The following is a 15,641-nucleotide window of genomic DNA, read 5'->3' on the forward strand; positions in this document are numbered from 1 at the left end:
CCTCCCTTGCTGCAGTTTAAGTTCTGATACTGTCAGAACTTGCAGTCCAACCTTTCCTCCACACTGAGAGCTAAAATGTTTGTAAGACGTTGAGGTGAGGGCATCTTATTGTCCCTTGAGCAGAATGGATAATCCAGCACGGAGTGAGTTGAGCTTTCTGTTACAGAGAAGGGCTGGGGACCAGACTTTCTCATTGGGAAACTCACATTAACTCAAGCTCCACTTCTATAGTGCAGAAGATTCCTTCCTTTTATGTATGCCTTGCCAAGAGTTCATAGTTCTTTGTGAGACTGACATCCTAGATAATAACTGTAATTTAAAAAGTGTTTTTTCCTGACAAATGAAACTCCTTCATTTGCCACTTTTTTTTTTCAGTCTTACCAGTAGGCAGTTAGTCTGAAAAGTCAGCTCTGAGGCAGTATGATGAAGGATCTCAGGTCAAATATATAGGGTTTCTTGACTGTGGGAAGAGCAGGGTAATAAGACTGGCTCATATGTGCAAAAATTCCTATTCCTGATTGGTGAAGTCCGGCTGATTTGAATGGGTTACCTAGGGAGGTGGTGGAATCTCCTTCCTTAGAGGTTTTTAAGGTCAAGCTTGACAAAGCCCTGGCTGGGATGATTTAGTTGGGGATTGTGCAGGGGGTTGGACTAGATGACCTCCTGAGGTCCCTTCCAACCGTGATATTCTATGATTCTATGAAATGGGCTAACCCAGAATCTGGATTGGTATCACAGAAATCTGTCTTAAATTTGAAACTAGTGCTTGTCATAATGGTAAGTGTCTTTTCAAAGACTGTTTTTTTTGTTTTTGTAAAGTGCTTTGTGCCCTTTCTAATGTCTTATTAGTTGGAAGTAATGTTAAATTGCTTGACCTGCTCTCTTTCAAGCAGATTTCATTTCTGAATCCAAATTTATTGTAGAGTCACCACTGTGGACACTCCATGAAAACAGCTCAGCTCTCACTAGCGACCAGCTATGCAAGGAGTTGCAGATGGGGCTGTAAATCAGGTTTAGCCTGACCAATAGCAGTATGTGTGCACACACACGCATGCAAGTGCATGCTTTCCCTTTGTATAAGTAACTGCTTTCCTTGCTGCTCGGTGGAGGGGTGGAAATTTGGTCTGTTAGGTGGAGTTAGCTTTGTTACGTTAAACTTCATGTTCCCTGGATTTTAGCACTAACTCACAGAATATAAAAAAAAATAAAAAAAAATGAAAATTCTTTTGGGACACTTCCTACATTTTAGTACTATAGGAAAGATCCCATAGCAGAATAGTATTTTTGCATGGAACCTTTTGTTAAGACTTCTGTGGTAGTCAGTCTTAATAAAGAAAAAATAAAATCCTGACTTTAGAAGAAATAGAAAACTTGCTGTGACATGGGGTGGGGGGGATACTGAAACCACTTGGAGGAGTCCAACTGAAGTGTTTACAGATTCTCCATATTTGTATGGGTAGGTGTCATGGGTATCTAGATTTATCAAATGACCATCGTTCAAGTTACATCTTATGCGCTAACCAATATTTCAGATTGAGGTGTAGGGCATCTAAACATGTCTGTTTCCATGTGCAGTAGTGGGGCCTCTATTTCTGTTTCTGTCGGAGTTAAAATGGGAAGCAAAATTGCTAGTCAAGGCCTACAGTGCCTCCCCTGGTGGAGAAATCAACTTGTTAAATGTAAGATTTAAAAGGGGAAAAAGTATAGTCACCCTTCTGCTGCTTGGTTTTGTTTTTTTTACAGAATGAATATATGAAAGATGACTTCTTCATAAAAATCGAGACCTGGCATAAACCAGACTTGGGGACATCAGAAAATGTAAGTCAGGGTCCAGTAGTAACCCAGCATTTGCCGTACTTACTGCACACATTGAACCTGATGGACCAGTATTCCTTTTCTGGCTGTGCTGATAGCTGATGCTTAAAGGAAGGCATCCTCCCTCCAATAAATAATAATAAGTACTCCTCTAAAGCAATGAAGCTATTTCTCCTACAGCTGTGGAAGGAAGAGTTTGGAGAAAGGCAGATGTTTTTATTTTCAAAGTTTAAGAGATCTTCAGATCATACAGTGAATGGGAATTGTGTAGCTACCTAGATATTGTTCCTGAACACTTATGGAAGGAAACCTCTTATCCTGGATGTCTCCTATCCCAGCGGCTCCAGCAAGGGTTTTAAATGAATCGTACTGGTCACTTTGAAAGCATACAGTCTTCTTTGTTCAAGCATTTTATTAATGTTACATGTTGAAATTCCTTTTTTAGTTAGTTTTCGATCTGGAAATATCCTGGATCGGTCCCTCTCAGCGTAGCTGGTTCAGTGCCAGTAGGGTGGTGCGTGATTTGGACTGTCCCCTTTCTCTTCTCTAATGAAAGAGTAGCCAGATACTAATGGTGGGCCCCTATATAAATATAATTGTCCATTTTCAGTGTTTGGATGACTTGCCTGGACCATTGTTTCTCACACAGGCTAGAAACCTGCAGAGGGGATGACTTATGCTAGTGAAAATAGAAAGTAAAAAGTGTTCCTAGACAATTCTGTGTGTGCTTAATCTGAAGTGTATCTATGGCTAACAGCTATATGTATATGACACATGCTATGTATCTGGGCCCTTCAGTTTGCATTAGGTCATGTCTTTTGAGAGATGCATGTTAATGGATACATTTCAAAACAGTATATGGCTAGCCAACTTCAAAATGTGCTGGAGTCTCTAATGAACTCATTTGATGTATGGCAGGTTACTAATAACTGGATCACTTGCACTTCAGAGCTTTATGTGAAGGTTGCTCACTAAATAATATGTCTGCCTAGCCTATTGAATGCGTAATGATTCTAATTACAGTGTTTGATGTCCTTAGCTGTAAGGAAAGTGGCAGAAGAATACAATTTAATCTTAAAACCAAGCTCCTCTGAAAGCACAAGAATTGAAGGTTTAATAAAGCTACAACTAGCTTCAGAATTGCTTAATTAATTAAATGGTAACTTCAGAGTGTATTCCCCAGGTGATTGTAAGAAAACTGTCCATCTCTGTAGAACTCAGAAAAACCTGAGTAGTACAGAACTAACGCAGTGGCTGCAATAAGGCGACAAAGGGTTAAGCCCCTTCTCCCCGTTGCAGGTGCACGACTTGGATCCAAACACGTGGAAGAGTGTTGAAGTTGTCCATATTGACATTGCAGACAGAACTCAAGTAGAACCAGCGGTAAGTAGACACTGTGCTTATTGGGAGATGGTTGTCCTATCTAGCTAATTACTTTGGCCTTTATTTGCACCTTAACATTGTTTTCCATTGATTGTAAATAAACTAATATACCCAATGTATTTGATCCCACAGGTAAATATAAAATTGCTTTAAATATAAGTATTGATCTAAATTAGGGGATGTCAAATGATTTAAAAAATTAAGTCATTAATCACGAGATTAAAAAAAATTAGTTGCAGTTTTATTTGCACTGTTAAACAGAATACCAATTTAATTTTTTTTGATGATTTTCTACATTTTCAAATATATTGATTTCAATTACAACAGTGGCACAGTTCTACTGTGTTCTCATGATCTGGAGTGATTAAATATCAGAAAGTTAATGGAGCAAATCAGCAAAAGTTGAGGTCTTTTGAATGGGAAGTTTATTTATAAAAACTTCCAGATGGTTCTCTGGATAAAGAGACGGTTATCTGTAGCCAAGGCAAGGCTGAATTCCACTACCATTGAAGTACTTTGAGTCTGCGGTAGCACCTATGCTCTAAACATGCTTTCACCTCCAGTTCTTGTGCTACACATAACCCACCGACAGCAAATGAATCCCACCAGCCGCAACAGAGTACACTTACAGAGTTTCAAGATCACTGCAATCTCATGGATCAAAGAAAGTATAACAGCTTAACCAATTGTATTGCAAAGTGGTGGATAGCTATCGACTGCAGACCACTCATCATTGTAAATGACAGAGGGCTAAGAGGTGTTGTTCAAATTGCATCTTCCAATCAGTCATACGCCCCGCCCTCCTGAGGAACCTTTGCATCAGGAATACATGACCTATATCACAATGAAAAGACTACAAATTTGGAACTTCTGAAAAATGCACTAGCTGTTTGCTTTGGTGATCACTGGACATCCTTGAACGATCACAGCTGTCTTGGAGTCACGACACACCTGATTGATGCTGCATGGACACTACAGTCGTTTGCTTTAACAGTAATACATAAACCTATGATTAATTACAACTAATTTTTTTCATCTAGTTAATTTGTTTTGCATTAATCACTTGCATTAATGGCAATCTAAATGCTCAGTACTTTTAAATTTTGTGGGTATTTGCTAATCTATCAGGTTTGCTTTTTATCGGCACATTGTGGGCAATGGATTTTTGGGAAACAGACAGCTTTTAGTTTTAACAATACAGTAATTGACTTGATCAACATTTGTGTGCCAGTTTCAGTGTGTGAGGCTGAAATTGAAATAGGAATTGAATCCAGCTCTTCTGCATAGCCTGGCACAGAGCTCTGACCTGGCCATCCCTTTTTGTTGCTGTTTTAGGAATATATTCTTAAATAGCCCTCAGTTGGGTTCTGGCAGGTCTGTCTTTGCTGCAGAAATCTGTGTTGGAGAATTGCTATTGCTTCCATCTTTTCAAACTTTATTGAACACTTCTGCCCTTCAGTGCAGCAATTATCACCAGGTGAGCTGGTCTTTCATCTCTGCTGACAGATAGATGGGCCAACTGTAGTTAGAGAAACACCAGTGTCATTTCTTCAGCTTCCCCTCTCCATTTACTGCTTTGCTGCTGCTATTATTTTGAAGCACGTAGTATGCCAAGCACCTCCCATGGTCCCTGCCCTGAGAATTTACAACCTAGTTTCAGATGAGATGCAATTCAAGGATAATGCAACAATGAAAATGGCAGAGCGTACCCTGGTAAGGTTACACAGTTACTTAGTGTAGGGGTGTGTCGTTTGGGTGTTGCAGTACTGGAGGTGCTCAAGGAGCATAGCACATAGAACTGGAAGGGATCTTTTGGGTCATCAAGTCCAGTCTTCTGCTGTTGGCAACCCCATCATATAATCATGTTCATAAACTTTTTTTTTCATAGATTCTAGGACTGGAAGGGACCTCGAGAGGTCATCGAGTCCAGTCCCCTGCCCGCATGGCAGGACCAAATACTTAGCAAGCTCCGTCTTAAAACTAGTTCAGTGTTTTGCTCCCACTACTCCTATTGGGAGGCTGTTCCAGAACCTCCCTCCTCTGATTGTTAGAAACAATCTTCTAATTTGCAGCCTGGCAAATAGGCCTGGCAAGCTAACTCGGGAACGGCGGTGCATGTGTAAGGGGGGGAGGTGAGAGAACAAGGCATGGAAATGATTGCAGAAATATTAGATGTCCCTTCAGAAGCAGAAAGAAGATGCTTAATCCCAGGCATGCACTTTTATACAGCATATAAGCTCTCAATTCATTGTGCTGTCCAGTACATCTCACGCGCACATAAAAAAAGTGATATATTGAATCCATGATTGCATCAGACTGCACTGTAATGACTAGGTACAAGGACTACGCATTCTGTCTTAACCGTGCTATGTCCTGACTTTGAATATTGAATGTTGCCCTCTTACCATTGGCTTAGCCTACTACTTGAAATGTGTATTTTTTCCCCTAAGTTTTTGACTCTATGGATGTCCATTCTCCACTGACCAACTGCCGTTTGGTTACATGGCTAATCTGGAGAAGAATGTAGAATACCTTGATTTGTAGGTTAGCTGCTAGACTGCTTAGAACAGAGTTTTGCAAGAAAACTTGAGTTCTGTTCATGTTGCTGTCTTTTGTCCCTCTTTTACTTATGCATGCGCGCACACATACACATACCCTTCTTCCCCACTGCATATCTTTTTTCACTTCGCTTTTTCCAAAGTCCTCTTTCATAACTGTCCTAACCACTGATAGAAGAGAATATACTGTGTATTCATGTGTTGCTTATGGAGGGAAGGGAAATTGTACATCTTAACTGCACAATTCACCAAGTTGTCTTTTTCAATAATTTTGTTTATTTTTAGAATATTCTGAGACCCTCCATTTAAATCAAGTTAAATATGTCTTGCATATTTTCACGCAGCAAGGAATCACTTTATTGTTACTTGTGGTGGTTTTGTCATTGTATAAATGATCTGGAAAAAGGGGTAAATAGTGAGGTGGCAAAATTTGCAGATGATACAAAACTACTCAAGATAGTTAAGTCTCAGACTGTGAAGAGCTACAAAAGGATCTCTCAAAACTGGGTGACTGGGCAACAAAAGGGCAGATGAAATTCAGTGTTGATAAACGCAAAGTAATGCACATTGGAAAACATAACCCCAACTATACATATAAAATGATGGGGTCTAAATTAGCTGTTACCACTCAAGAAAGAGATCTTGGAGTCATTGTGGATAGTTCTCTGAAAACATCCATTCAATGTGCAGCAGCAGTCAAAAAAGCAAACAATGTTAGGAATCATTAAGAAAGGGAGAGATAATAAGACAGAAAATATCATATTGCCTCTATATAAATCCATGGTACGCCCACACCTTGAATACTGTGTGCACGTATGGTCGCCCCATCTCAAAAAAATCTATTGGAATTGGAAAAGGTTTAGAAAAGGTCAACAGAAATTATTAGGGGTATGAAACGGCTTCTATATGAGGAGAGAGTAATAAAACTGGGACTCTTCAGCTTGGAAAAGAGATGACTAAGGGGGGAATATGATTGAAGTCTATAAAATCATGACTGGTGTGGAGGAAGTAAATAAGGAAATGTTATTTACTCCTCATTACACAAGAACTAGGAGTCACCAAATGAAATTAATAGGCAGCAGGTTTAAAACAAAAAGAAGTATTTTTTTCACAGAACACAGTCAACCTGTGGAACTCCTTGCCAGAGGATGTTGTGAAGGCCAAGACTATAACGGTTCAAAAAAGAACTAGATAAGTTCATGGAAGATAGGTCCATCAATGGCTATTAGCCAGGATAGCAGGGATGGTGTCCCTAGCCTCTGTTTGCCAGAAGCTGGGAATGGGCAACAGGGGAGGGATCACTTGGTGATTACCTGTTCTGTTCATTCCCTCTGGGGGACCTGGCATTGGCCACTGTTGGAAGACAGTATACTGAGCTAGATGGACCTTTGCTCTGACCCAGTATGGCCACTCTTATGTTCTTATGCATATAACCTTAGAAAAGATGAAGTGGCAGGTAAATACGTTGTGTATTTCCTATTCCAAGCCTGAAATTGTGGCAGGCAATACCAGTGCTGTCATCTGTAAGAATGCTGGTTCTGACCACAGTATAGTTTGTGTATAAATAGGAAGCTATGGTAATTATTAAACTCCAAGGAAGTGAGTAGTACTTAAATCTTTCCACTCTGAGGGATCCTCTTAGTGTAAATGCTTCTGTTTACTATATGCCCTTCATGCACCATCAGAGAATGGGCACTACTGTGCTTAGCTACAGTATCAATAATATTTTGTATTGAAGACTGACCAGGCAGCATAGCTAAATATCTGTGCTCGGAACTCCACTCCCCATCTGCGGCATTCTTTGCCTGGTTCCTTTGGATAGTCTGTGGAATGCTTTATATTACTTGGCCTATTTTTCCTTTAGTCACATTAGTTTTGGTTTTGTTGGGGGTTGGGGATAGTGTAAGTGCCTTTCCTGTCTTTGTGTGGTATCTTACTGGTACACTACGGAGAGGGCTTGCCGCTCTCCTGTCTGAGGAAAGTTGTATATATTTTTCCATTACTTCACAATTTTTTCTGAAAATAAGGTAATTACATTTGTAATTTTCTAGCAGTTTTTCTAAAATCCTTAAACTTTTGTCCTCCATACTAAGTGAGTAAACTTTAGCCAAATTCTGTGCCAGTTTCTTTAGTTTCCAACTATAATCAAAACTATAACATATAAATATAAAAATAGTAAATTCCTTAAAGATTCTTATGGCATGCATATGCTAACCCACACCCATGTAAAAATGTATACAAATGATTCAGCAGACATATGCTATTCTCTTAAGGTATACATTTAAACCTGGCCTCTTAATCATCTCCAGCACTTTGTCTAAGTAGCTTTTGTGATTTGTATACAAAAGTCACTTCCCAAGAGAGGATGAAGCTTTAAAGTATAAGCAGAAGTGTACATACAATTAACATGAGAAGAGGTTACATTTTTGGAAGTAATCAGAAGGAAAACGAGCATAGTGAAAACAATAAAATTGAAATCAGGTTTGTAGCTATTTCTGTGCACTGAGGAGATTATATCTGCCTTGTTCCAGACCATATTTGATGCCTATTTTGTTTCTAGAATAGCATCTGTGTTTTAGTAATATCATGTAGTACAGATCAGTAAACTTTCTAGCAATGGTGCACAAATACCTGAGGCGACAGAATTTCTATGGAGCATGTGGCACCATCCCTGTTCTGTAGTTCTCACTAGAAATGTAGCTTTAAAATTTGAAATAAGCTTTTGTTAAGTTGTTAAGAGGACTTTTAAAATATTCCCATTTGAGAATAAAATACTTGTCTTCTGAAGGTAGAATGGAGCTCTGCTCTGAGGACTCTATTCATGGCATGTTGTAGAGCTAAAAAATTCTTTTTGTTAGCCCAGAAGCTTGGCTGACACAACGTCTGTTGTTGGAAGTGGCCTGGGAACTTCTTATCTGGCTCATGAAAGTTGAGAGTCTACATTACAAAAACAATCGGAGCATACCCAGTGGCTTGTAGAGGGGTATAGACATTGCGCCTGAATGAAGGGGTGAGTGAGAGCTCTAGTTGTTCCAGGCTGGCTCCAGATCCAGACCTTATCTTATGGATCTCTCCATTTCCATCAGGCTTGGGTAGGTGAAGCACTCAGTGCAGACAGTGTGTTTAATCAAAAAGTGAACTGCAGAAGCTTGGAAAAAATGAGCTAATCCTATAAAGTGCAGATGTTTCTTCACCAGTCCCATGAAGCCCGACTGCCTACCTCCCTGAAGTGCTGTCACTCTAGAACACATTGGTTTTGAAGAGTGTTTTATTTTAAAGGTGTTTTGAAGTGCTTGCTCTTTTTAACAATGTTTGTTTAACCACTGCTGGCCTGAGCCACTGTGCTCTGACTCCATTGTTCCAGAAGAGATATTGGGAGCTGTGCTGTCCCCAAATGATCCATCCTAAGGTGTCAGTGATCAGTAGCCAAGCAGCAGGGTGTCCTGGAACCTAACATTGTTAACAGGTTAGTTTGGGGGGAAAAGGCTGACTTTATTTCAGCGCTCTGCTACTTGGGCATTCAGCACAGAGTGGTGGGTTAACTAATGTTCCAAAAACCCTTGCAGTTTGCTGTATTTTCTTGAAGAGCTGTTGTCTAAGAGATGGTTTTGCCTGTGGTCACCAAAGTTCTCCTGTCTCTTCAAGTGCCCAGTAATGTTTGTAATAGAAAGGACTGAGGCAAACCTCACTCTTCGTGCCCAGGGTTTCTTTCCTGCTTTGCTTGACATTTCTCTTCTATTCCGGAAGACTGGGCTATGAACTGTTTTGATTTTTTTTTTTACAGAACCTGTAGAGATTCAGTGTTTCTCTTTCTCTTGGAGTACGGGTTGAAAGGATTAGATTGGTTTGCTGAGCTGATATCAAATGCCACATTTACCTTGTCTGCTGTGTACTGCACAGTGTAATTCTCTCAAACTTCAGCCTGCCTATAGGAAGGGTTGTTATCTCTCCGGTGGTGCTGACATCAGGTATTGGCTTTGAAAACTGAACAGCTTTAACATGCCTTCCATAATTTGGTCTCCCCTTTTCAGTTCTGCCCCAGGGACCCTAGGCTATATACCTTATGGTACAAGCGTACCTGACCTTGTGTTATTCCATGTGGCTCATAAAAACCATGGGGCTTGGGTCTAACTTATTCTTTCCACTTCTCATTATCCCATTTTTATCTCCTTCATCCATCCCTATCTCATGTCTTCTTCCAGCTTGCCCTGCTTGCCTGAAATAACCTCCGTTCCCACATTTCCCCATCTGTCAACTCATTTAAAATGCTTCTAAAAGACAATCTCTTCCATGAATCTGTCAACGTCTGAATGCTGCTCCCCTCTCTTCTAGTGTGCTTGTACTATTTCTTTTGTTAGTATATTTACATTGTAAGTTAGCCCTGTTACCTCAAATATGAGACTTAGAGAGCAGGAGACAGAGCTGCAACTGCAGGACTGTTCCAGAAGAGATCCTAATGAAAAGATTAATCTTGCTAATTTTTTGCTTAATGCTCTCAGCATTTTTACCGTGAAGTGTAACACTCATTGCTTCAACCAGTCTTTACAAAATACCTCCACCAAAACACTCATGCACACACTCTTCCTGGTTGTTGGAGAATGAGCAGAGTAGTGGTAAAAGCTTGTGTATAGTTGTACCTCCCTGAAGCACCATGGTGAGAGGGTAGGCAGTATACCTGTAAAAAATCTTCTTGGTGCTGACCTGTTACTGTGTAGTGAGACCTGTGCATTTGAAGTACTGGCATTCAAGCTCTGCCAACAATGGCCATGTAACGTGTCTGCTAACCAACAATGATGACACTTAACAGTCTAAAGCTTAAAGGTAAAATTTAACACGGGGCTGAGGTGACAACTTTGAGAGATTCTGTCCATCTGAGCACCCAGCGCTGCATCAGTTCACATTCAGGAGGTTTTCTTGAGGAAACAGGCATATGGAATCCTAACAAAAATATGAATGGTGCCATGTAAAACTGGCTTAAGTTAAGCCCAGGGATAGAATTTTCTTTCTTATGTAACTTCCCTTTTTACACGTGCCTTTCAGGTCTTACCGTGCCTGGGAGGCTGAACTGAGGTATTTGCTCAATTATAACTCTTAGCAGTTGTGGTGACGCAAGCCTGTACCACCTCAATAGTAATGTTATCTTCTACTACCTTGGTCTCTGTTGGCCTGGCCACTGGCCCAGGTTTTAGAACCATTTCTCTGTGGAGCCTGGGATGGGTCTCTGTCACTCTGAAAAGAATTGCAAAGACCGAAGCATCTTGGTACACGGTTTCATGTTCTTATTGCTGTAATTTATATAAATAAAGGCTGAAGTTTCTTTGAAGAGTTCTCTATTGCACTGTTGCAAATGATGCCAAAGTTGCCATTGAAATACTGTCCTTTGAAACAGCCTTTGAATCCTCCACATGCTGTTGCCCTGTTGCATTATAATTTTTTTTCCTGTCTCTCTTCAGCTTTCAAGAAGCTTTCCATTTTTTTTAGCTGTACTGTTTATTCAACAGTTGCCTGTTTCACTTCCTAAGAAGGACTTGCTGCTGTTGGGAATTATGCTCTGGCTGTATATATATTTTCCTTAAACTTTGAAAAGAGCTTTTGTTTATTTGTGATCTGGCTCTAGTCCAGGCTCCTTCTTTCAGGCCTGGGAGAAGGGCCTGTGTCTGAGAAGAGTGCCAACAATTCTGTCTTGTGCATCGAGAGGTTTTAATCCAGACAGTCTCACTTTTTCCTTCTACTCTTAACCAGACTTGGGTTAAGTGATTCAGCATCTTTGCACAAATTGGTCTCTCTCTTGTTCCAGAAAAAAATTAAAATGGATTAATCATGGTAATTTTTGCTTAAATACCAGATTTTACTTATCTGTGACGCTTCATTTGCAATATTTTCTCTCCTGTCTCATCTCATATTGCTGATCTTTCCCGTCCTGCCCAAGAGCAGGTAGATCTTTTTTTTTTTTCCCCCTTCCCCTGTGCAAAGTGCTAGGAGCAGGCCAAACATCATTTGTAGAATAGGGTGTTCTCGTGTCTGGCCAAATAATTTTGAAAGATAGAATGTATTTTTCATAGACAGAATTTATAAAGCTGCATATTTAGGTATGCAAAAATGCTGACTTGCCAAAACTAAGGTTGCACATGCAACCGTGACTCTACCCCTTAGAGCTCGTTTACATGGAGGAAAAAGCCTGGAATAGTTATTTCTGAATAACTGCTCCTCACTCTCCCTATGTGAACATTGATTCTCCACTGAGTGTCCTTGTGTAGTTTAAGTTAATGCACTTCGGAAGCTGATTAATCTAATCCACAAACAGGCATTCTCAGTCCCGGATGAGAACTTCTACATGGGAGTTAGTATGGAATAGCTGTTGCACTTTAAATTCACACAAACTTCCCCATGACTTCTGTTGTAGGCAAGACCTTAGTATTCATTATGATGTCTGTTTACATGATCCCATACAGTTTCTCAAGTATAATGTCCTACCAACTTTTTCTGCAGGCTTGCTGAAGAGATGCACAGATGCCCTGTCTCATTTACTGCAGATATTGTATGATTAGCTGAGAGTAAGCCCTTGCCTTATTAACTGACATCTTATACGTGCCTTGCATGGACTCTAGCATTCAGTGTACTTAATAGAAGATGCTACATGTGTATCTAAGGGCTGGTCTATACTTAGCCGCTAGTTCGGCGGCTGGAAATCGAACTTCCTGGTTCGATTTATCGTGTCTGGTCTGGACGCGATAAATCGAACCAGGAAGTGCTCGCCGTCGACTGCGGTACTCCAGCTCAACGAGAGGAGTACCGCGGAGTCGACGGGGGAGCCTGCCTGCCGCGTGTGGACCGCGTCTGAACCGCGGTAAGTTCGAAGTAAGGTATGTCGACTTCAGCTACGTTATTCACGTAGCTGAATTTGCGTACCTTACTTCGACTTGGGTGGTTAGTGTAGACCAGGCCTAAGATTATAGAGAACTATGGGTGGGACAGTGAGGTTATGTAAAGACTGTTGTAATGTAAATGCACAAGAGGGCAGAGATCAGATTGTACAAACCCACCTGGACCCCCTGGATACATACTCGGGGTGTCTAATATGTGCTACTGTGGGTTGTGATCTTTGATTTACATATTTTCAATTAGTCTTTTTAAATATAAATAATACCAATAACCAAATTTAATTCTTTAGGTTTGAGCCTCTGAGGCAGTCACAGATTAATTAAGTTTAGTGGAGGACTGAATGATACAATGATCGATACAGTTAAAGACTTTATTTAAAATAAAATAGCTAAAACAGGCATTACAGTATAATCATAGACTTCATTTTAAACTCTCGTTCTAAGATGAAATGGTGATCCTGGGTGAAAAGAAATGGGTATATAGTCATTTCGCTAATGGTACCCTCATGGTGGGTGAGCACTTTAATCTACCCTTTTTATGACACTCCCTAATTATTTAGTATTTAACCTGCCTTTTACCATAATTAAAATACCCTTATTAGCTATTTAATATTAAACATTACCTTAATTAACATCTGTGTAGACTAACTATCAACATAGTATCCTTCCAAAACATTCGCATTTTGTCTAAAATATTTTTAAAACCAGTTAGAACCAAACTTGTTATCATGACCTAGTGTTATGTCCTAATTTATCTCTAGCTTGCCTCTGAGCTGTCTCACTTCACTTCACCCACAATTTACCAGGCCTCATTGTTCTCAACCCTATATTTAGGCCCCAAAACCTGTTCTCTACTTACATTTAGCTCATTTCTATTTAACATCACTTTTATAGGTCACAGGGCACCAGCACTGTTTTTAGTGCACTGGCTTGATGAGCTAGCACAAGTATGTCCGCGAGCAGGAGGTCACACCCGTGCTCCAAGTGCAGACGTAGCCTCAGATCTGCATGTCGCTAGATTGTCCCACCACTGTGCTGATTGGATCTGCCCTCTGCCTTACCCAGAATGGATTATTATAGCACTAATCCTTTTAAATCGGCTTTTTCTTGTTTGAACATTTGTTGCTTTAGTTTTGATACCTTAAATTAAGTTATGATAATTGTGAAGTAGCTATTTTCTTGAGTCTTCAAAGGCTGGTTTATTGCTAATGAAAAAAATTTTAATGTTACAACACAAAGATGGAGTCTGAACTCGGATACTACTGTTCAGAAATCATATTTTTAATAATTATATTTGCATATTCAATGTTACTGCAGATCAGATTGAAATGTCATTTGTTAGACTGGCTTATGCTGTAGCTTGATGTGGAAGTTACTCGATTAAATGTGAAACACAGGTTGAAACTCTCTAGTCCAGCACCCTCGGGACCTGACCGGTGCCGAACCATGGGAGGTCAATATGTAGCAAGCGGGTCTCTCTTTATTTTTATCTTGCTGAGACGAATAAACGGAAAAATGCTTGCAATGGCCGCCTACCCAAGCTTTACCGGCTCTCTTCATAACAAAGTGTTAATGTTATTACACAATTTTACTGTATTTGCACAAGGAAATAAGTAGATAAAGCATAAAAAACAAAATAAAATCATGCCAGACTACGGATGTTGCTGGACCAGAATGTGACGGACTAGAGAAGTTCAACCTGTACTGTCATCGTTCAATATCCTGTGACTTTTTTCTCCACCCAACTCTCTTCCTGTAGCTTTTATTTTCAAGGTGAGCAGCTTACTTTTAAATATATTAGTAGGAATGTTTTTAATAATCTCTCACAAGACATTTTTCAGAGGCACAACTTAATTCACAAATTTTATAGAGCAATTTAGATAAGAGCAGCCTGCAAGAAATTATTTTTGGTCTGGATTCAAATTGAAGAGGGCTACTCAGTACTCACTTTAAAAACTCAAAAGAAAAAAACAGCATTTACCAATACATGTATTGCTTATGTGCAACTTAGAACTAAAACTCTTCACACAATGGCAATTTTTACTTAACAGGCATCAGATTTAAAAAAATTTCTCCACTAGAAAAACTTTCCTCATTGGCTACCTGTAGCACTCTATTTACTTTTTTTTTTTGTTAATTTAAAAACAAAAAGGTAAATAGATATTTTTTTAAAGACTGTAATGGCTTGATGGAATTTTTTTAAGTTGCTATCTAGGAAGGTGAGGTACAAAACTGCCACTGCACCCTTAAGAATTTGGGGAAGGAAGGACAACAGCATGAAATAAAATTAGTGGCCAAACTCTGCTGGAATGGTTAGGTAAATGGCAGAGTCATTTGGCTGAAGGCTAACTCCTAAGCAAAACTAGGAGGGGTCTTGGTTGCACTCTAGAGAGAACAGTATGTGGGAGATAGGAGCTACCCTACGAAGTGGAACTATGGTTGTAGTTGTAGTACAGAAAGGACCTTACAGTCCTCAGTGCTGATTTCTCTTGAAATAGTTGCTGCTTTGTGTAAAACATACAGACCAACAAACCCTTGAAAGTCAGTGCAATTACCTGGACAAGTTGCTGACTCAGAGGTTTGATAGCTTAGGGTTCAGTATACATGATAAAACTGCAGGTCCAGCAATCTGGAGACCGTATGCAAATGAGATCACACCATAATCTCCATTTTGATATGTATTACCTCATTTACATAAAGTCACACTCTTCCCAAAGAGTCTCTATATCCCCTTTCTGTAACTATCCCCCCTTGAGGTCCCCTCCCTTCTGCTTCTCTCTGGCTCCCTCTTGTTATCTGAGGGCAGGTCTTCACTACAGGGGGGGTCGATTTAAGATACGCAAATTCAGCTACGCAAATAGTGTAGCTGAATTCGACGTATCGGAGCCGACTTACCCCGCTGTGAGGACGGCGGCAAAATCGACCTTCGCAGCTCCCAGTCGACGGCGCTTACTCCCACCTCCGCTGGTGGAGTAAGAGCGTCGATTCGGGGATCGATTGTCGC

General features: G+C 40.1%; 1 protein-coding gene across 1 annotated transcript in view; it reads left to right on the plus strand.

Annotated features, from left to right (window-relative positions):
• Nucleotides 1–15,641, plus strand: part of PITPNB (phosphatidylinositol transfer protein beta) — a 59,834-nt gene that overhangs the window by 8,175 nt on the left and 36,018 nt on the right. The window contains exons 4-5 of the mRNA XM_029912625.1: nt 1,744–1,818; nt 3,115–3,198. Coding sequence (XP_029768485.1) covers nt 1,744–1,818; nt 3,115–3,198 — 159 coding nt within the window. The remainder of the gene's footprint in view (nt 1–1,743; nt 1,819–3,114; nt 3,199–15,641) is intronic.

Source organism: Terrapene carolina, unplaced genomic scaffold (assembly GCF_002925995.2).
Source record: "Terrapene carolina triunguis isolate 2854851 unplaced genomic scaffold, T_m_triunguis-2.0 Scaffold234, whole genome shotgun sequence".
Taxonomy (NCBI): Eukaryota; Metazoa; Chordata; order Testudines; family Emydidae; genus Terrapene; species Terrapene triunguis.